Here is a 20,842-nt window from a genome sequence, read left to right on the forward strand (position 1 = left end):
CCCTTGGACAGTTCATTTCTGAGTGTTAGACAAGAGCTCCCTTTTGGGCCCTGGAAAGGGTCTCCCTTCCTGCAACAATTTCATTTTCAGAGCAGAGTGGGCTAAAGATAGGGTGAGAGCCTCAGAAACTGCCCCTCCCAACACTTGTATTTACACCTGTCTAGGGAGCCTGCTGTGAACTCCCGTAACTGGGGCCCTATGTTCTGCTGTTGTTTCCAAATAAAAGATCAAGTTTTATTGCAGCCAATGAAGCTGACTGTGCTCCTTTCTCCATGGGGTCCTGGTGTGCAATGGCTGCAAACAGCAGCCTCTTTGGTAGTGTTTGTGGTCTGTTGCCTGTATGGGTTGCCATTCATGATTAGCTACTGTCTGTAATCAGGCTCCAGGCAGGTAAGTGTGGTGCCTTTGGAAAGCTTAGGGCACAGTGGCCAGGGTCCACATTGGCCAAATCATAATGTCCATCCCCACCAAGCTGCAGAACAAACAGCATGTGACTGACGCCGTCCACAGTCAGTTCAGTTGCTCAGTCATGTCTCTTTGCTACCCCATGGACTGCAGCATGCCAGGCTTCCCTGTCCATCACCAACTCCCAGAGCTTGCTCAGACTCACGTCCATCGAGTCAGTGATGCCATCCAACCATCTCGTCCTCTGTCGTCCCCTTCTCCTGCCTTCAATCTTTCCCAGCATCAGGGTCTTTTCCAAAGAGTCAGTTCTTTGCAGCAGGTATTGGAGTTTCAGCTTCAGCATCAGTCCTTCCAATGAATATTCAGGACTGATTTCCTTTAGGATTGACTGGTTTGATCTCCACAGGCCACATTCAAATTCCCTGACGGCCAGAAGACCCGAATCTCTAAGTGGGGACTTAGTAAATTCAATGGGGATGAATTTGAAAACACGGCAGAAAAGTGGCTCATCCCAGAGGCTGTGGGGCCAAATACACCCCCAATCATGGCCCCCTGGAAGGGTGGGGGCCCCGCACTCCTGATAACCTTGGTGCTATCCCCTCCTTACTCGTGCCCACCAATAAATCCTACTTTCCTGTCCAAAAAAAGAAATCAAATTGTAGCTTTCTGAGTCCACTTAACCGTAATGACATCTCAGTTCAAAGAGAAGTTAAGGGGCAAGGCCACAAGGGTAGACCTTCCCCAGCGAGGCATCTATGAATGCACAGCGCAAAGTGCACAGGCAAGTCCACCTCCCGGGTTCAGTCTTTCCCCTGCACTTTGGGGCCCTGAGGTCTGGCGGTGGAACAAAGAATTGCAGGTTGTAAAGAGCGCCTAGTAGGAGACTCAGCATCCAGTGAGGGTTGCAAGATAAGGTTGAGATCTCTTACTGGAGGGAGAGGGAAAATGCCTCTGAGCTCCACAGGTCATCTCTTATGTGGCTCAGAAGTGGCCTGGAAGGATTTCTGGATGTGGAATTCATGAGCTCTGGAGTTTTAGTACCTTTCTTATTACTGACAGCGCCAACACTATCCATCAATTGCTGTAGGCTTACCATGTATTCAATGCTTTACAAAAATGATCTCATTCACTCCTCACAGCCACAACCCTATGAAGTAGGTACTATTACTGTCCCCATTTTACAGATGAGGAAGTGGAGACAAAGAAATGTCAAGCAACTTCCCCAAAGTCAAAGCAATAAGCAATTTGGATTTAGAAGCTGTGTTCATTACCACTACACCACACTACTTCTTCATGAATATTCATATACCACATAATGCTTTAATTATCTGTTGAAGTCTTATCTCCTACTTTAAACTTGATGGTGGTACAGTGTGTTATTTATTTTCTTATTGATAGTGGACAATACAGACCTGAACACCAAGTGAATGCTCACTAAATGTTTCTTGAATAAATACTGAATAACTGAATATTACCTTCTGTGCCTTAGCATGGGGAGTGGGAGAGTGGGGAGGGGAGGAATAGGTTGCTAAGGTACATGACTCTAGTCCTCTGGTAGTGAAAGTGGAAATTACCACCTTAAACTGGCATTTTCTTTGATACGGCTTTGCAAACTGGCCTAGATATGACTAACAGTGGCAGCTGTACATACCATTCTTGGCCCAGAATGCTTCCTCGTACTTCTTTGAAAACAGTATTTCCCCAACTCTTGAATCTTTCTCACTCCCTGAAGTTTGAGTGGCACTGTTACTCATTTATTCATGGCTGTGCTGGGTCTTGGATGCTGCATAAGGGCTTTCTCTAGTTGTGGCGAGTGGGGGCTACCCTTTGTTATGGTCTGTAGGCGTCTCATCATGGTGGCTACTCTTGTTGCAGAGCACAGACTCTAGAGCATGTGGGCTTTAGTAGTTCAAACTTATAAAAGCAAAGCTCCTTAACTCAGTAATTCCAGTTAGAGAAATTTATCCTACAAATATATTTGGATATGTGGCATTTAACCATGTATGGCAGCATCCGGTAATAGCCAGACAGGAAACAATTTATGTTCATCAATTTATTGTCGTTGTTCAGTCACGAAGTTATATCTGGCTCTTTGTGACCTCATGGACTGCAGTATGCCAGGTTCCTCTGTCCTTCACCATCTCCTGGAGTTTGCTCAAATTCATGTCCATTGAGTCAGTGACACTATTTAACCATCTCATCCTCTGCCACCCCCCTTCACCCATTGCCTACAATCTCTCCCAGCATCAGGGTTGTTTCTAGTGAGACAGCTCTTTGCATCAGGTGGCCAAAGTATTGGAGCTTCAGCTTCAGCATCAATCTTTCCAATGCATATTCAGGGTTGATTTCCTTTAGGATTGACTGGTTTGATCTCCCTGCAGTCCAAGGGACTCTCAAGAGTCTTCTCCTGCACTGCAATTTGGAAGCATCCATTCTTCAGGGCTCAGCCTTCTTTATGGTCCAGCTCTCACATCCGTACATAACCACTGGAGAAACTATAGCTTTGACGATATGGATTTTGTTGGCAAAGTGATGTCTGCTTTTTAATATGCTGTCTAGGTTTGTCACACCTTTCCTTCCAAGGAGGAAGCGTCTTTTAATTTCATGGCTGCAGTCACTGTCTGCAGTGATTTTGGAGCCCAAGAAAATAAAATGTTCATCAATAGAGGATTTAATAAATTGAGGTACATTCACGCAATGAAATACTACGTCTGTGCTCAGTCAGTTCATTAGTGTTCAATGAACTCTTTGCAGCGCCATGGGCTGTATAGCCCACCAGGCTCCTCTGTCCATGTGATTCTCCAGGTAAGAATACCGGAGTGGATGCCATGTCCTCTTCACAGTGAAATATTGTGCATTTAAAAAATAGGAACAGGAAACATCCTTTATGTTTGTACATGCATAGTCTATCTCTGGAAGGACACGCAAGAAACTGGTAAGAGGGGTGTGCCTGGGGCGGATACTCTTCTGTGGTTTTCTAATTTTGCACCATATGGTGGCTCAAACGGTAAAGAATTTGCCTGCCATGCAGGAGACCCAGGTTCAATCCCTGGGTTGGGAAGATCCCTTGGAGAAGGAAATGAGAACCCACTCCAGGACTCTTGCTTGGAGAATTCCATGGACAGAGGAGCGTGGCAGGCTACAGTCCATGGCATTGCAAGGAGTCAAACACAACTGAGTGACTAACTTTAACTTTCATATTATTACCCATTCAAAATTAAATAAGTAAAATTCATTTTAAGTGTGAAATAACCTTAAGAAAAATTAAAAAACATGGATGCATTATAAAGTAGATTGCAAACATTGTAAGTTTTTAGAATATCCCACAAAGTGTTGTAAGGCATTTCAAGCTCACTTGGGATTTTCACCAAAGATCTAGGGGAAAGAGGGTAACAAACAAGCTCTCTTAGTTGCCTGTGACACACAGAGGAAAAGTGAGAAAAGCAATCCTTTACAAGATGACAGGGCCATAGGCAAGCTGTGAGGAGATAACCCCTTGGAACTAAGAGTTGCTAGTTGGAAAAGAATTTCCAGACACAGAGTATTTCAGAAAGGAGCGAGCTTATTGAGAGCAAAGAGTGGAGATTAACATGGGTACTTTGAGCACAGCGGGCTGACCTCCTGACAGACCAGGGAGAGTCGAAGGGACACTGTTAGAACAGTGGGCTGGCTCAAGGGAGAGTCGACGCTTTTCTTGGGTTGGTAGCCCATTTTTCTAGTCTCAAGACAAAGAAAATTCCGACTGCAAGGGTGGCATTAGGTTAGGGTGCCATAGGGTGAGTACTGGGATAGGCATTTTTGCCTAATATGGGGTCAAGGAGCTGGCCATTAAGGATCGGGGCACTTTTGGCAATGGTTACAGTGGGGTTCAGTCAGTTCCGTAAATGACCTTGGAGATGGGGTCCAGATCTGTGGCCTTGGTACAAGGCCTTGACCTGTGATCTTGGGATAGGACTCCACAGTAAGGTCATCCTCTGGGTTCTGGAAGAGATCACTCTTAAGTATTTATCTTTTGGATATTGATTTGTTTGCTGTGTCGGGTCTTAGTTTCGGTGTGTGAGTTCTAGAGCACAGGGGCTCAGTAGCTGTGGCACTTGAGCTCTCTAGTTGTGGCATGCAGGCTTCACTGCAAGTGGAATCTTAGTTCCCCAACCAGGGATAGAATCCATGCCTTCTGCATTGGAAGGTGGATTATTAACCACTGGAACATCAGGGAAGTTAAAACTGAGAATTAGTTTATGTAGGTGTTGGCAGGGATAAAAAGTGAAACACAGAACAGTGAAGTAACTCAAAGATGAGCAATAGCAAGAAGTTACTGCCTCCCTTAAACTGAGAGGCAGAAGAAGGTCATGGTGTCACCATGGGGCTGGGATCATCTGCTTAAAGTTGGAGCCAGAGAGATAGGAGGAGAGAGCTTGAGGTTTGGGGGTGGGGATGGATCCTTTGTTTGGGGACAGGATGAGGGTGGGGATACTCTGGCTTCTTCCTTGATCCGTCTAATCTCCAGAAGTGTCTACCATTAATGGGGCCCAGCAACTCAGAGTGGTGCCCAGTCAGCCCAGGAGTCCAGGACATGTAGCCTTTCCTTATGTGGACGGCTCCCTGCTGCCATACTGAAAAGAGCTGAGGAAGATGAGGAATGGCTTTGAGGTTAAAACAGGCTCACGATCAGGACAAAGAGGGAGGAGGAAAAAAATCCAAACATAACTCACGAACCTTCCCCTTCAAGAAGAGTCAACTCAGGCTGTCTGGACGAAGGTGGGTTAGCAGCACTGTAACATTAACGCCCAGTTTCCCCAAAATGTTCTTCATAGCTGGTTTGTCCAAACTAAGATCTAACCCTGGACCACACACTACATCTGGTTGCTATGTCTCTCAAAAATATTTTAATGTAGAAAGACACATTTTTTTTAATTTAAAAAGGCCAGTTGTTTTATACAATGTACCACCTTCTCAATTTGTTCACTGCCTTTTGCTTTCCTTTAGATCCTCTTGCCTATCCTATTACATGCTTTGTTAGATCCAGGTTAAGTATTTTTGGTAAAAATATATCATAGCTGATGGTGTCTATTAATGTTAGCCTCTGATCAGGAAACACATAATAGTTGATTGTTCCACACCAATGACGGTAAAATGAAGCACTGTACTAGGGGCGGTGAAAGCCTGACAACTTCATTGAGCAGTTAACTTCTAAGACCAGAAAATAAATTTTGTGGTGTATTTAACCTTGTTAAAGCTCAGTTTCCTCGTCTGAAATATGAATAACAGTGTTGTTGAATAGATTAAATAAGTAGTGCATTTAAACTGTGAATGGAAAATGTTGCTTGCCATATCAACAAACAAAAGATGTTGTGCCATCAAGCCAGCAGCCACTGTAGGCACTCTCAGTGTGCACACTGAGTGGATTCAGGGTGGAGAAAGGCAGGCTACTGGCCCTAGATAGTGAAGATGCATGTCAGAGGAATAATTTCAATATGTCCAGACTCTTGCCTCTTCCCATACATAGAAAAGTGATGAATTCATTAACTTGAGATGTCTGGTTTTCTTTAATTACTTTTTTTTTTCCTTTGCAAAACTCCTATATATTCTGGATTCTCTCTTACCTCTTCCAAGCAGTCCCTCAGAGGCTGTCTTCTGGGTTTAAGCTCTCAGTTTTATCCAATAAATAAAACATAACTCTCAACTTTAAGGCTGTGCTTTTTTTTTTTTTTTTTTCCCAGTCAACACAAGCACCTAGGACATAGTCAACTGTCAAATAAAGCACCAATTATTATTATTTTGGTTGCAACTGCACCATTGATAAATATGGAACAAAAGAAGCAAGAGCTCCTTCCAGTTCCTAACACTATTTCCTTTTTCTGAAAGAAGGGTCAGGCCATTTCGGAGTCTGATACACCAGGCAGAAAGTTTTGCCTTGTTACTAGAACAGGTTATACCTATGGACAAGCTTTTTTTTTTTTTCTTGCCAGATACTTGGCTCAGTTCTCCTACCAGGAATTGAACCTGGGCCATGGCAATGAAAGCCCAGAATCCTAACCACTAGGCCACCAGGGAATTCCCTGGACAAGGCACTTTTTTTTGTTTTGTTTTCCACTGCGTACCAGAAAAACCTGCTAGACAATTTCTAAAAGAGTTGCAACACTGGACAAATGACGTCTAATAGTTTCCTCCTATGTAAAGATAACTTTCATTTGTGGAGGGCTTAGTATGCGCATTGTAGTGAATTCTGTACAAACATTTCCACATCTAATTCATCCTGACTCCACAAGTAAGAACTATTATCCATATTTTGCAGATGAGGAAATTGAGGTTCAGAAAGTTTAATAAGTATACTTATATGCTACTCCATTATAAGTAGCCTATGTAGCATAGCTAAGAAGCAGCGACCGGATTTGAAACTGGGGATTCTGCCTCCTCCAGGGGTTAAAGAGCTCACAAAGAGACGGTACGTAAACCGGCTTCCGCCTGGGTTTCTTGTTTTAAGAAACCTGTCATTTCTCAGTTGTCACTTTGTCAGGAAGCTTTCTCTGTCTTATTCCAAATTGGACTCTTTCATGCTTCATTCCCTCCCTCCCTTACTGTATTGCAACTTGGCCCCATCTAACCCACTACCTACTAACTTTATGGTCCTCCCCAACTCGAATATCAACTCCACGAGGGCAAGGATGTTTGCCTGTTTTGTTCACTGTTGTCTTCTCAGCATTTATACCAGGGTGAACATACTTCCGGGAGGATAGAGAATGTCGGCTTCGAGACCGACTACTGAACCTCGCCGCGACTCTCGGTACCCCCTCTTTCCGCCTTCATCTAGGTGAAGAGACGAGCAGGACAAGCCCCACCCCTCGCCCCGCCCACGACGCCGTTACCGCCTGCGCAACGCAGCTGGAGGATTGGATGACTGGGATTGGATTTCTGAAGTCGCGTTGGGCTCGTCACTTCCGCTGCGTCGGCGCTGACTGAGCGGGTCACTTCCAGGCGGCGCGGAACGGAGTTGCTAACGGCCTGTGGAGCAACATGCCTAAGTGAGTGGGGGCCTGTATTTGCGTGTTCGCGGCCACGGTTACTAATTGTCTCCCTGCGGGAGAACGCAGAGCGGGTTCTGGCTCCGGTAGCCTCTGGGGGAGCGAGCGGGTCAGGGGAAGGAAGGACGACCCGGATTTCTCGTTAGTCCTTTTCGAGTGCGGAGGTGGAATCCGCAGAGGTAGCCAAAAAGCTTGACTTGTGTCAGGACGTTTTGTTTGATATCTTCATATCGTAAATACGTCTTTTATTTTATATTTCAGCTTCAGTGACTAGCAGCTCTGATGGGCATCTATTAACTGGTTGTCATCTCTTTTTTTCTCTATCCCCCTCCTTTTTCCAGATTTTATTGTGACTACTGCGACACATACCTCACCCATGATTCTGTAAGTAGTGGTTCTTTTCAGTTTCAAAAAACCGTGTGCCTGCCATTTGCAACAACGTGGATGGACTTAGAGAGTCTTATGCTTAGTGAAATAAGGTTGTCAAAGAAACATATTCTCTGTTCTCATTTATACGTGGAACCAAAAAAATAAAGCAAAACGGATGTATATAATAAAACAAACAGACTCACTGATACAGAGAAAAACTAGTGGTTACCAGTAAGGAGAGAGAAGTGGGGAGAGGCAAGATAAGGATAAGGGATTAAGAGTTTTAAACTACTATGTATAAAATAGATAATTGTACAACTCAAGGGAAATATCAAAGCCATTATTTTGTAACTTTAAATTTATTTGTAAATTGTGTGGCCTGTGAATTATAGCTCAATAAAACTGTTACTTTTTTTTTTTAATAAAAGAAAACCTAAGCAAAGCCTTGTATGTAATAAATAAGATTTTTTAAGAATTTTGTAATTTCTGCTTTTCATCTCGCTTTGGTTTGAGGGCTACTGCTTGAAGAAACTACTTGGGGTGTTTGTTTTTCCACCCTTCCTGTAACTGTATTTATAATTCAAAGTTAATCTTCCATCAGTCAGTGTTTTCAGTGGAGACCCAAAATAATAAAAGCTTTAGCAAGTTTAAAGATGAAGAAAAAAGTTTGTGACAAGTAAAAACTCTAGGAAAATGTCCTGAGGTTCTAATATTTGTTTGTGTCAAGGGTCTCAAGTGTTTGACTAAATTGGAAAGAAATGCGTACATTTTGAGGAGAATTTTTTGATTAAAAAATAATTAATAGATAACAACAACTACTAAGATTGAATATTGTGTGTCAGGCAGTGTTCCAAATGCTTTACAGTATCATTTTGTTTAATGCTCATGATAATCCTATGAAGTTAGTATTATCTCCCATTTTACAGAGAGGGAAACTGAGGTAGCATGGATAAATAACTGGATGTTACAAAACCATTAAGTTGTGTAGAGGTGGAAGATGAGCCAAGCAGTCTAACTCCAAAGCTTCTATGCCAGCAGCTCTCAAATTTTTTGTTTCACGGTCCCTTTACATGCTTAGAAATTACTGGATGGTAGGTTAAATGATTTTTCTCCATTAAAATTTTCTGTATTTGAAGTTACTTAAAAATATTAATTCATTTAAGGTAAAGATAACAGAAATAACACTTTAAAAGTGAAAAATAGCTATTTTCCAAAAGAAAAAATTTAGTGTGAAAAATGGCATGAACTTTTTGGACTCTTCTGTAACATCTGACTTAATTGTCTTCTACTTTAAATCTAAATCTGTCACACCTTGTTTTGGTTGAAGTATATGAAGAATCCAACCTCATATGTATGTAGGAGCTAGAAGTACTTTAATATCGTTTTGAAACATTTGTGGATATTCTTTAATATTCTTGTATTACTGCACCAAAACTCAATGCATAGTTGCAGTGTAGAATCTAAACCGTGTCAAGTGGTCTTAACATTAAAAGTCACTGGTCTGTCTTGCACTTTGAATGGTGTCTGTGAGCCACACCTTGAGAACTGCAGCTCTCAACTTTTTTAATCAGAGACCTGATTAAACCAGAATTCAGTCATGATGTCATCATGAATAGTAGCTGCAAGAAGTTAACTGATTATTTCTCTGTTGTCACTTCGTTTGGAATTCTAACATATGGTCAGCTATAATTCAGCATTAGTAGATTTATGGAATATGTATTTCTTCCTCCTAAAGAAATAATAGTTGTAAATATTATATTATTACACCTTGGAGGAGACCTCTCAGTCATTTGGTATTAGTAGTAGCTTGCCTACAGAGCTCTGCCTGTTTTGTTTTGTCTTTGTGTCCCTAACCCCCTCTCTAGGTCAAACCCTTCATCATAATTTTCTGAAGTTTGTTTGGGAGGCTATGCCTTTCTACCCTTTTCCAGTGCTATTTTGTCGTATACTCACTCTGCTTGCTAATGCTAGAATTCAGAGAGTGGAAAAGTCTCTCTTTATAGTAAATATCTCTTTATAAGACATGTCAGGAATCCCTATAATACTGTTTTTCTAACAAGATACCTTGTGAAAGTAAGTTTCCATGGTGACTGAAGCAGTCTCTGTGGTGGACTTTGAAATGTATAGAAGATTCAGTGCTCTAACTTTTTGCTGGTTCTTAGGCATGATTTTGTTATTAAGCTTAAGGCATCATTGTGGTATTAGTGTAAGCAGTGACTGGGAGACAGGGAATGGTATTAATATTTTGAGATGTACACCAGTTTCTGAGATACACAGCTTTTGCTCCTGTGATAGTGGTCATATCTGCTATGGCTGAAGCAGTCATGTGGAGAGAGGTAAGAGGGAGGAAGGCAGTCATGAGGTGCATCTGAATGCGATCTGGATTCCAGGCCTTGGTTTGCTACTTAACATGTCTTTTGAGACACATCTTTAGGCATAAATAAAAGATGATAACCTTGTGATTTTTAAAATCAATTTTATTGAATTACATATATTCAGTTAAATGCATGTATTTTGAGTGTACAGTTTGATGATACGTCAGATGATTACAGCTTGCTCTATGCGTCAAGACTTAGAACATTTCTGTCACTCCAGAAGGTTCTCCTGTGCTCTTTTGTAGTGAGTCCCTGTGCACCCCGACCCTGACTGATCTGGCTTTTATGACTAAAGATCATTATTACTGATTTTAAACTTTATATGAATGGAGGCTTATATACTCTGTATGTTTGATTTCTTTTGCTCAGCATGGTTTGAGATTTGTCTGTATTGCATATATCAGCAATTCATTCTTTCTGATTAGTATTTCGCTGTATTGTGCACATGTGGTCTTAGGGAGATTGAGGCACTACTTGTAAAGTACGTAGCATGGTGTCTGGCATGTAGTAAAAGTTAAATAAATGTTAACTTAAGACAAAAGGTTAAGTGTGTGAAGTTTATCTTATGTCAGTTTTATCTCAATAAAACTGTTAGATGAGCTACAGTTCTGAGGGATTCACATAGAATCTATGTTCTAGACCTATGGTCCTTTAAAAGACCATATTTCCGTAAACTGTTATTTAAATGTATGTAAGCTATATTGTTTTTCCATAGAGTAACCTAAGAAAGTAACCTAAAACACATAATATTGTGTTTTAGATCAGTGGATTGCAGACTTTTTCTTCACATGCCAGATTGTAATTATTTTAGGTTTGTGGGCCATACAGTCTTTGTTGGAGTTACTCAACTCTGCTGTTGTGGAGAGAAGACGTAGACGATCCATAAAGAAACGAATACCGCTGTGTTTCAGTATTTCTTTTCCACAAAATCAGGTGGCTGGCCCATGGGCCATAGTTTTCTGACCCCAGGTTTAGATAATAAATACAGAAGGTAAATTACCACAGTACATTGCTGGAAAATGTTTTTAGTGATGCTTTGGCACCCAGCTAAAGCTGCTAAATTTAGCAAGGCTACCCACAAAAAGGTAAGGCTTCAGAAAATTTCTGGTTTGGGATTGTTTGTTTCTTTGACTGATCACTACCCTTTTGTTTTCCAGCCATCTGTGAGGAAGACACACTGCAGTGGTAGGAAGCACAAGGAGAATGTGAAAGACTACTATCAGAAGTGGATGGAAGAGCAGGCTCAGAGCCTGATTGACAAAACAAGTGCGTTGCGGCCTCCTGCTCTGGTGGGGTAGATGGCCCCATTCTTCCTCGTCTCTGTGTCTCTCGTTTTTTCAGAGAAGCAGCTCATTCTGAATGATAAATAGGATCATGCTGATGTGCTGAATGAAAGAAGTGGAAAGTCATTGGTTTCTTGGGGATATAGGAAAACACTAATTTTTGAGGGTAGAGCAATCAGATACTGGTTAGCCTAGGAAGTTGGGTAGAGAAGAATGAGTTGTCTAATGTTTCTGTTGATGTGGACCAGATTTTGTAGCAAATTTATAACCTCCTTTATTGTGATTCGTAATTTTTAGATTGGTTTTCCTGTTACAGTAGGAAAAGGTAGAGGTGAGTTTGTAGATCTCTTTGAAGAGTTTGAGAGACTTATTCTTCCCGTCCTGACAAAGATAACTGGTCACAAAGGGCGTAACTGATATGACAGAATAGTCTGGATATGTTTTGGACTCTTGCCATACATGCTATACTCGTTTAATTAGGAACATTTTTGTTGTTTGGGGTGGTAAGGTACAAAGCACTGCCAGAAAGAGATACTGTATTTTTATGCTTGATCATCCTAACGTATCTGAAACATGGCCTTTTCCAGTTGTTCATTGTACCCACTGCTGGCAGCCAAATGTGGACTTTGATCATGGTGTTTGCTTTTTTTTTTTTAAGCAAGACTGTCATGAAAAATTTTAAGCTCAGAAGAAGGAGAACTTGAAAGAAAGAACCTCCTGTGGCTGCCACGCGTGTATCTTTCAGCTGCAGCATTGTCTTGTTTATACCAAAGTTCTCTAACTTAGCGCTGTTGATATTTGGGGCCTGGTAATTCTTTGTCGGGGGCTGTTCATGCGCTACAGGCTGTTGAGCAGCAACTCTGACCTATACCCACTAGATGCCTGTAGCTCCTAGTATCTCCATGCACTGCCTGATGTCCCTACAGGGGCAAAATTGCCTCTTGTTGAGAGCCACCAGATACCTTCATCTACTTCCTTCCCCTTCCTAGATTATTAAGGGGCAAATCTCAGAAATTATCTCATCTGGGAAAAAAAATGTAAGGATGAGTAAATGTTTTTGATGAAAAACTTTGAGAGGAGAAGAAGTGAGCCCTTGGGGACGGACTTGATGATGTTCATGGCTGTGTTGAGTCTGCTACTGAGCCAGTGGCATTGCCACTCCCTCTTCAGTCTTTGCAAGCTGTCCTGCGCAGGATGTGGGAGGTCTCCTGACTGGAAAAGCCTTTGTTGGGAGATATGAACCCTTCGAGAGAATAGGCTCTTAGGGGGCTTGTGAATAGCTATTCATAAATCTCTACTCTGGGTCATTTTTTGCATCTGATCTTCATGAATTATCAGTGATCTCCTTGAGTGATTTGACTTCCTTTGCACTGTGAGGGTAGAGTGGAATGGGGGAGTGTCTGGGGTGCAGACTGCACTGACTTGAGAAAGGCATATTCAGGAATTGACTTTATGCATGTGTATTTTAGTGTTTATTTATGACTGTTTTCCCAAGACAAATACAAACAGTCTTCAGTTTCTTTTGTTTGCATTTGTGCCTCATGTTATCTGAAAGAAAAACTGTAATTGTATTGGACATTTTTTAAAAATCATAATCTCCTTCAGAGCAGGCTCTTGGCTTTGAATTTGAAATCTTTTTTCTTTAACATCTCTTAGCTCAGTGCATTAATTTCAAAACTGGTAAACCAAAATGGTGTATTGTTTTGATGCAGGAAAGCATATATAGGAAGGACTGAAATTTTACAAAGCCTGGCCTCTGGGCACTTAGCACACATTTTTCAAATAAAACTGAGCAGCTTAAGTTGAGTATAAACTACATCTGCAGATCAAAGATGACTGCTTCTCTTTGGTAAAACATTTATAGGTGGGAGGTCACTTATAGTTAACTAGTCTCACATAGTTATTTAGCCATAGGAATGGTGATGAAATAAAACTTGGTTAAAAAACCCAGATCAGTAAACCAGTTAATTGCAGTTTTAGCTGGTGAGTACTTAAAGTTGATTTTGACCATGGTGTTGTAATGTTGGATGAAAGATTTTTAGAGTGAAATAATGGGATCATTAAAGATTGAAAAGAAAGTGGTTATTTTAGTAATTAAATGGGTTGTTGAATTCTTATTCACTGTTGTTTTTGCTTACTCTCTCCAAAGCTGCTGCATTTCAACAAGGAAAGATACCTCCTACTCCATTCTCTGCTCCTCCTCCTGCAGGGGCAATGATCCCACCTCCCCCCAGTCTCCGTAAGTATAAAGTTTTTACCTTAGTAGGTGTAACTGGGAAGATTATCCTTGATTTTGTTAGATTATCTCACAGTAGGCTTTCAAATGCTCATTAGATGAATGTTGTTGTTCAGTCATCCAGTCATGTCCGACCCTTTGTGACCCTGTGGACTGCAGCAAGCCAGGCTTCCCTGTCCCTCACCATCTTCCGGAGTTTGCCCAAGTTCATGTCCGTTGCATTGGTGGATATATAGACAGTAATAGATGACAGCTTCAGTGGTATAATTTGTGAATTATCTTTAGAGTTACATTCTTATTGCACTATTACTAGGTCTCAAGTGGGTCTGTGACAGATACAGTGGATAGCTCTGAATGTACCTGTGATAATGAGCTGATGTATAAAGAGGTGTTGCTAAGGTATTAAATTGTTTACTGCTATGAATGCAACACTGGAGGACCGAAACAGCTGATAAACTCCTCAGTCTCTCTCCCAAATTTGTAACCCATCTAACACCAATATACATATACCTTGAGAAAGACAAAAATTGCATAGTTAGGAGTGGGTCAAAGGACTCTTCTGTTTGGGGAGGTTTGTTGTTTCTGCAGAACAGACAGGTGGAGATAGAATAATTAGGCCTAAGTTCTTTGTCCCTCCTATAAGGGTTCAGATAGAAATTGAACTCAGAGACCTAAATTCAGTCCTGTAAGTAATCATGGATATAAACACAGAGAAGTAGGCTAGACCACTAGTGGCCCACCAGTCCCTTCTTGGAATCTTGCCATCCTGGGATCTGATCAGGCTCACAGCAGCTTAAGGTCATCTCTCTCCCCTAGTCTGTCCCGACTGGCTGGCACTCAACTCCATTATTTTTAATAGTAGAATAGGCAGTGGTATGAATGTACATGATTAACCTCACCATTTTCTTACTGTTGGATATGTAAGTTGTTTCAGATTGTTGCTGTTGTAAAAGATACTGTCAGGAATATCTCTGCATGTACATTATCATATTTCCAAAGACTCTCTTAAACCTAGGTTTTGATTAAAAAAAAAAAAGACCTGAAATTGAAATTAGATACTTGTAGCTTAAGATCATCAGTTTTTTGTAGTTTTGTTTTTTTTTAACAGAGGATAGAGTTTGAAATTTAAAACTTGGAATTTAACTTGGGGAACTTATCTTCACTTTACACTTCTGTCTGGGCAGGCTTGTTTTTAGTCATAAAGTAATTAAAGTTCTGTAGCCAGCTGATTTTTGTCGATCTACTGTTATAAAACAAATCATAAAAAGTTACAGAATTATTGCAGAATTTGGGCCAGGTCATGAAGCCCTGTTTCATTAAAAAGAAATTGTTAATATACAAGAATATCTCAGTCTGAGGCCCATTTCTTATTTCAGCGGGTCCTCCTCGCCCTGGGATGATGCCTGCACCTCACATGGGGGGCCCTCCCATGATGCCGATGATGGGTCCCCCTCCTCCTGGGATGATGCCAGTGGGACCTGGTAAGTTTGGGTCTCTTTCCTTCTTGGATGCTCCATTGTGTTCTAGCTTTTGATTTAAATAGAATTCTTAATTAGCTGTCTAAATGTACTGCAACAAATTACATTTGGTGAATCTATAATAGTAAAAAGAAGTACTTGGTTTATCAGTGTAATTGGATGGTATCCAAAGACCCTGTGCAACTGAAAGGAAGATAAGACTACCTCTTTTTTTCTTCTCCTCTGACCCTCCTGTTTCCTTGCCCCTCCTGACTTTTGGCTGTTTGTAATGAGGAGAAGGGTAGATACATCCTTAGGCTGCTGCTTTCCTCAGTTTTGGTTTGGAGCAGAACTGCCCCCCTACTGCTGATTTAATCTTTCAGGTTAACTTGGTTAATTAGTATTTATGAAAAAGATCTTAGGCCTAGTAGTTTTTTATTCAGAAGGGGAAAAAACTTGTACCTCAAACATTTGATTTTAACATAAACATAAATATACATTGGTTTGTAGTTTTCTGATACGCAGTCAGGGCCTTTGCTTTGACAATGAATATACTGACTGGAACACCATATGTTTGTTGCATAAACCAGTAAGCCACACTCATAATGCATCCTTTACCAACTTTAGTTTCATTTTTCTTTGAAGTGGTTAGAGACCTTGTGAGGCAGTTTAGTTCCTATTTTTTATGATCTTCTCGCCTACCAAATTTGTGAGTACCCTGGGGGGATGATTTGGTTGAGTCTTTCTTAGTAATCAGCGTAGTTTTTATAGAAACAGTTCTTGTTCTGTATTCATATTTCATTGGTTTGCAGAATAAATAATTAGAGTACATACAAGTGACATAAGAAGCCTACACCCCAACTGATAAGACAATATAGTAGCCTCCTGGTCAGAAGCGATCGGTATGCTTGATGTGGGTGTCATTTAGAGGGGGAAAGTTTAGATAAGGAAAAGTCCTGCCTTACTGGTTTGTAAATCCAGAACACAGTCTAAGTGATTCAGATGTCTTTTACATTCTTAAATTGGGGTCACAAATTCAGATGCCTAGAGGGGTTAGGGATGTGAATTGGGAAGTGCTTTGACTCATGTAAAGAAAGCTTCTAGAACTCAGTGTCAGTGTGTGCTTGACATTTGAGAATACAGGCTTGGTGATGCCAGTTTGCCTGAGTATTTTGTTGTTATTTTTAGCCAGGTTAAAATAATAAAGTTATGGGATTTCATTAAAAATAATTGAGTAGTTGGGGAGTGGGCAGGGGTAAGAATGGGTGGGGATAAGATAAAACAAAGTTGACCACGGGTGGATAATTGTTGAAGCTGGTTGATGGGTACATGGATGTTCATTATATTCTTTTTACTCTGCTTGTGTATGGTTACACATTTCCATAATAAAAAGATGTAAAAAGGAATACTTATTAGTTATTAGACATATTAGTTGCCAGTGCTGACAACCAATTAAAGTTTAATGCTCTATGGAGACCAAAGAAAACAAGTTTTCAGGGGCCTCATTTTTAGTCTTTGGTCTGGATCAGTTTCTTGTAAGAAAATGCTGAATACAGGTTATGTTATGGAGGGAGTTTTAATAAGATATTTAGAATTTTAATATTTTCTGTTTCTGCTGAAATTTATCTTAAATTTTGTACCTGTTGGATTTTGTGTTTTTGCATATATTTGTGTTTTGCTTTTTGTGGTAAGGCTATATTCAACTTTAAATATAGTTTTCTCTTGAATCATTATAATCAAAATGATTTATTGAAAAATGATTAGGTAAAATCTGATATTTAAAAAGAAGCTATATAACATGAAAATTATGAGGCATAGTAATATAATTAATATCATGAACCCAACACCCAGCTGAGAAAGTGGAACATTACCAGTCCCATGAAGCTGCCTGTATTCCTCCCCAACCCTCACCTGTCTGCTTGCCCTCCCTTCCCTGGCTCATTTATTTGGCTGGTATTATATTGATGGGACACATTAAAAAAAAATTCATTTTTAGTTTTTGAAATGCATTAGAAAAATCAGATTTGTGTGTGTGCTAATTGTTATAAATCACATTATTGCCTATTATTTTTCTTGACTTGAGCTAAGTATGGTTACTAACAGGTTCTCAGCATGGGCCTCCTGCTCACCTTTCCTACAACTCCGAACAAACGCTTAGTGGTAAGATTGTCCTCTGTGCCTGTGTACATTCATGAACTAGCTCCTGGTTATATGGTGCATAGAAGTGATTAAAAGAGCTGACTGAGTAACATGTGACTTAGCTGTGAATTTCCCTGAGTGAGAAAAAAGGTCAATTTAGGGAACTGGTCCCTGGTGATTTCTGGAAAACAATCTATTAATAGTTTCCCCCTTACTATCATTAGATCATGATTCCCATATGGTTCTTGTGTTGACCTTTTTGTTTTTTGTTTGAGAATGTCTAAGTAATTTACAGATGTGATGGATTTGTTGCATTTCTTCTGTCAAGTATGTCTTTTTTCCAGCATTTTGCAGGGGGGGCTCTTTTTTTGTCTTTAAATGAAGTCCCATCAAGCTCTCCTAAGTAGTATTTTTGACTCTCTTTTTTTCTTTTTTGTTTTGCCTGCAGCTCCTGGAATGAGGCCGCCTATGGGAGGCCACATGCCAATGATGCCCGGGCCCCCAATGATGAGACCTCCTGCCCGTCCCATGATGGTGCCCACCCGGCCAGGAATGACCCGACCAGACAGATAAGGAGATTGGGGAGCCTCTTTGTATCAGTTTTGTATTACTTGTACTTAACCAGGAGATCATGGTGCTGTGACTCTGGGTGTTTTCTAAGAGCATGATAAGGAAAACTTGTTCCCCTTCCTATCAGAGAGAGTAGTTTTGGAAGGAAGTAGTGGGACAGAAAAAACAGTTTTCATTTGTATTGTGAAATGTGAAAATAAAATTGTCAATTCTTTTAGTTAAAAATGTGTTCCCTTTTTTCCTCCCTTCTGTGTTCTTTTTGTATTGTAACAGAGATTCCTGTTGTCTTTCTGTAGCTCATTCTCCCTTCAGCATGCCCTCTGCCTGACGTTGTTTTCCCTTAGCTGTAGAGTGGGTCCCTGTGGGTGCCCTGTCTTTATTTAGTAAAGTTTACTTGTGCAAAAACTGGTAAATCCAACACTTATAGAGCTTTTGTCAATTAAAATAATAAAGAGCACCTGGTTAATTTTTCACATTAATAATACTTTGTGTAGTAAGTGGACAATTTTAATTTAAAAGAAGCATAAACTTCTTTTATGCTGAAGTAGGGAAAATAGCTTCACAGAGAGTGCGTGTCAGCTTGGCAAGAATTGCCTTAACCTCAACTTCTCCTTTCACTCAGCTCTTTTTCTTGAGCTTCATATAGAAAATTCTCTACTAGTAATAGAAAAATTAGGCAGATTTTCATGGTGAAGAAGGTATCTTGAGAACATCATTTGTTATGTCACCAGGCTATAAAAGGATAATGTTTTCAGGGAGGCATCTAGAAGCAAGCCATTGCCACTGTTCAGCTTAGTGTAAAATCTAAACTCCTGTTTCATATTACAAGTGGGAGTAAACATTGCTATAACCTCTGGGGAGGGCAGTTTGGCAGTATCACTCAGAATTAGAGTGCTTGTGTCCTTTGACTTAGCATTTCCAAGTCCAGGGAACAGATTTAGCCTATAGACAGACATGTATGATATGACATATGTATAAGATTATAGCAAAAAACTGGAAATCACATAGGTGTCTGATGAAAGGGGACTGAGCAAAGACATTACACCCACACTGTGGCACATCCCATGCATGCTGAAACAGAATAAGGAAGTTCTGAACTGACGGGGAGATTTCCAAGATACACATTGTCCCGAATCTTGGTTTGTTCACATAACAATGTCTTGTTTGCTGCTGTCCTTTTGTAAAGGAAATACCTATATATGCCTGTGTGTGCTTAAAGGATCCCTCAAAGGACAGTTCAGCAACTGGAAATACTGGTTGACCGTAAAAAGTAAAAGAATGGCTAGGGGACAGGGAGGAATGAGAGAGGTTTGCCGCTTTTTTGTATCTGTTGGATTTTGAATCATTCTCTATTGAAAAAACAAAACAATCCACCTTTGCCATCTGAGGTTATTGTTAAATGTGATGCTATGGCAGAGGGTGCCCTAAACCAACAGTTCACAAACTGGCTGGTGATCAGAGTTATGGAAGACCTTTCCCAAAGTAAAGAGTCCAGACTTGGGGACTTCCCTGGTGGCCCAGTGGACTTCCCCTTCCAGTGCAGGGGCGCAGGTTGAATCCCTGGTCAGGGAGCTAAGATCCACATGCCTTGTGGACAAAAAGTCAAAACATAAGACATATTGTAACAAATTCAATAGAGATTAAAATAAAGACCCCAGATTTTGATTCTACATATCTGGTTTGGGCTTTGGAAATTTGTGTTTTGAGAAAGCTCCCTAAGAAATTTTGATTATTCAGTGGGTTTGGCAAGCTCTGTCTTAGGATCTATTATACTCAAGAATACAACTATATATATGCATGTGTGTTTATAATTTTTAAAAGATTTGTAGCTAGAAATTTAAATGATGATAGGTTGTTTGCTTTTTTTCCTAGAAACTTGTGACTATTTTGAAGAAAAGCTAATTTAGGCAAATAAACCACATCTAGGTAAACAAGAGATTAGAAAGAGATTAGATTCTTACAGCGAGATGATCTTTATGCTCAGCCTCCATAGAAGCTAAGTCAGCTTCTTAGTCTGAGCCTTTGCCAGGACTACTTGTTGCTTTTTAGTTTTTTTATTGTCACATCTTTTTAAGGAGGACTTAAGTCTTAGAAATTGATAATTTGTGTGTCTTTTATAGCTTATTACATTTGTTTTTAAAATCTTCTGTAGACTTTAGGATTTGTTAGGGAAAACCATGCCAGTGGAGCTTATATGTGACTCAGCAAGTTTCTGGTTTGGATGGCTCTGTTAGGTGCAGGGTAAAGAGCCTGTGGATACACAGGAAGCCCACAGGTGTCTATTTAGGTTTTTAAAACAGCCTCAGATACTAGGAACAACCTAGGTTTTCCTAAAATAAAGATTTTTCCACAGTATGTTTTTAGGGTTGAATATCTACTCTAGAAACATTTCTATAGTCTTTGAAAAAAAGTGTTTTACAAAGTTTCAGGAAAATAATATGTTGACTTAGAAGTTTTAACAGTGAACAAAAGTGGGAATAAATAATTCTAAAGAAGGTTTTTTTAAATTTTATTAACTCCTAGGGCAAACTATTATTATAATGAATGATTATCAGATGTTTCCTTTGTAAGAGGCTTAAACTTGGTGCTATTGCTTTATGCCTTTAGACATCTGGTTTTAATTCTAAAATATGAGTCAGCTGTAATATGAGCATCTGTATAAGTACAAACCAGAATCTACTAGATATCAAGAACTGAAGAAATTAGGGTCAGTGTGGGATAACATACTTGCTTCCTTCTCTGTGGGCAGATCCAAAGCTATGAGGGCAGTTAAAGTCCAAGCTGTCATCATGTCTGCTGTCTGGCGTTAATGGTTTGTCAAAATGCCAGGCCCCTTAATTTCAGGCTGCATGAGAAATGGGATCCTTGCATAGAGCTGCAGGCTAACTTGGTCATCCTGTATGGAAAAAGTCCAGTGGTGATTAAGTGTGTGTCCCATTTACATAACTTCAGTCACATGGTTTCTTTCATCAGGTGAACAGAAGGA

General features: G+C 40.3%; 1 protein-coding gene and 2 non-coding genes across 3 annotated transcripts; 2 read left to right on the top strand and 1 right to left on the bottom strand.

Moving 5' to 3' along the window:
* The first annotated feature begins 237 nt into the window (after window positions 1–237).
* Window positions 238–370, top strand: LOC112443899 (small nucleolar RNA SNORA70). Its single transcript, XR_003032305.1, has one exon. It is a non-coding gene; the product is annotated as a small nucleolar RNA SNORA70 (small nucleolar RNA).
* Window positions 371–6,486: 6,116 nt separating this feature from the next.
* Window positions 6,487–6,549, bottom strand: LOC112443896 (U7 small nuclear RNA). Its single transcript, XR_003032302.1, has one exon. It is a non-coding gene; the product is annotated as a U7 small nuclear RNA (small nuclear RNA).
* An 814-nt stretch (window positions 6,550–7,363) lies between these two features.
* SNRPC (small nuclear ribonucleoprotein polypeptide C) lies at window positions 7,364–18,081 on the top strand. The gene is given in 6 exon segments (NM_001076334.2): window positions 7,364–7,427; window positions 7,769–7,811; window positions 11,329–11,437; window positions 13,604–13,693; window positions 15,067–15,171; window positions 17,735–18,081. Coding segments are annotated over 6 exon segments (480 nt in total). The 5' UTR covers window positions 7,364–7,419; the 3' UTR covers window positions 17,860–18,081.
* The last annotated feature ends 2,761 nt before the right edge of the window (window positions 18,082–20,842 follow it).

Source organism: Bos taurus, chromosome 23 (assembly GCF_002263795.3).
Source record: "Bos taurus isolate L1 Dominette 01449 registration number 42190680 breed Hereford chromosome 23, ARS-UCD2.0, whole genome shotgun sequence".
NCBI classification, from domain to species: Eukaryota; Metazoa; Chordata; class Mammalia; order Artiodactyla; family Bovidae; genus Bos; species Bos taurus.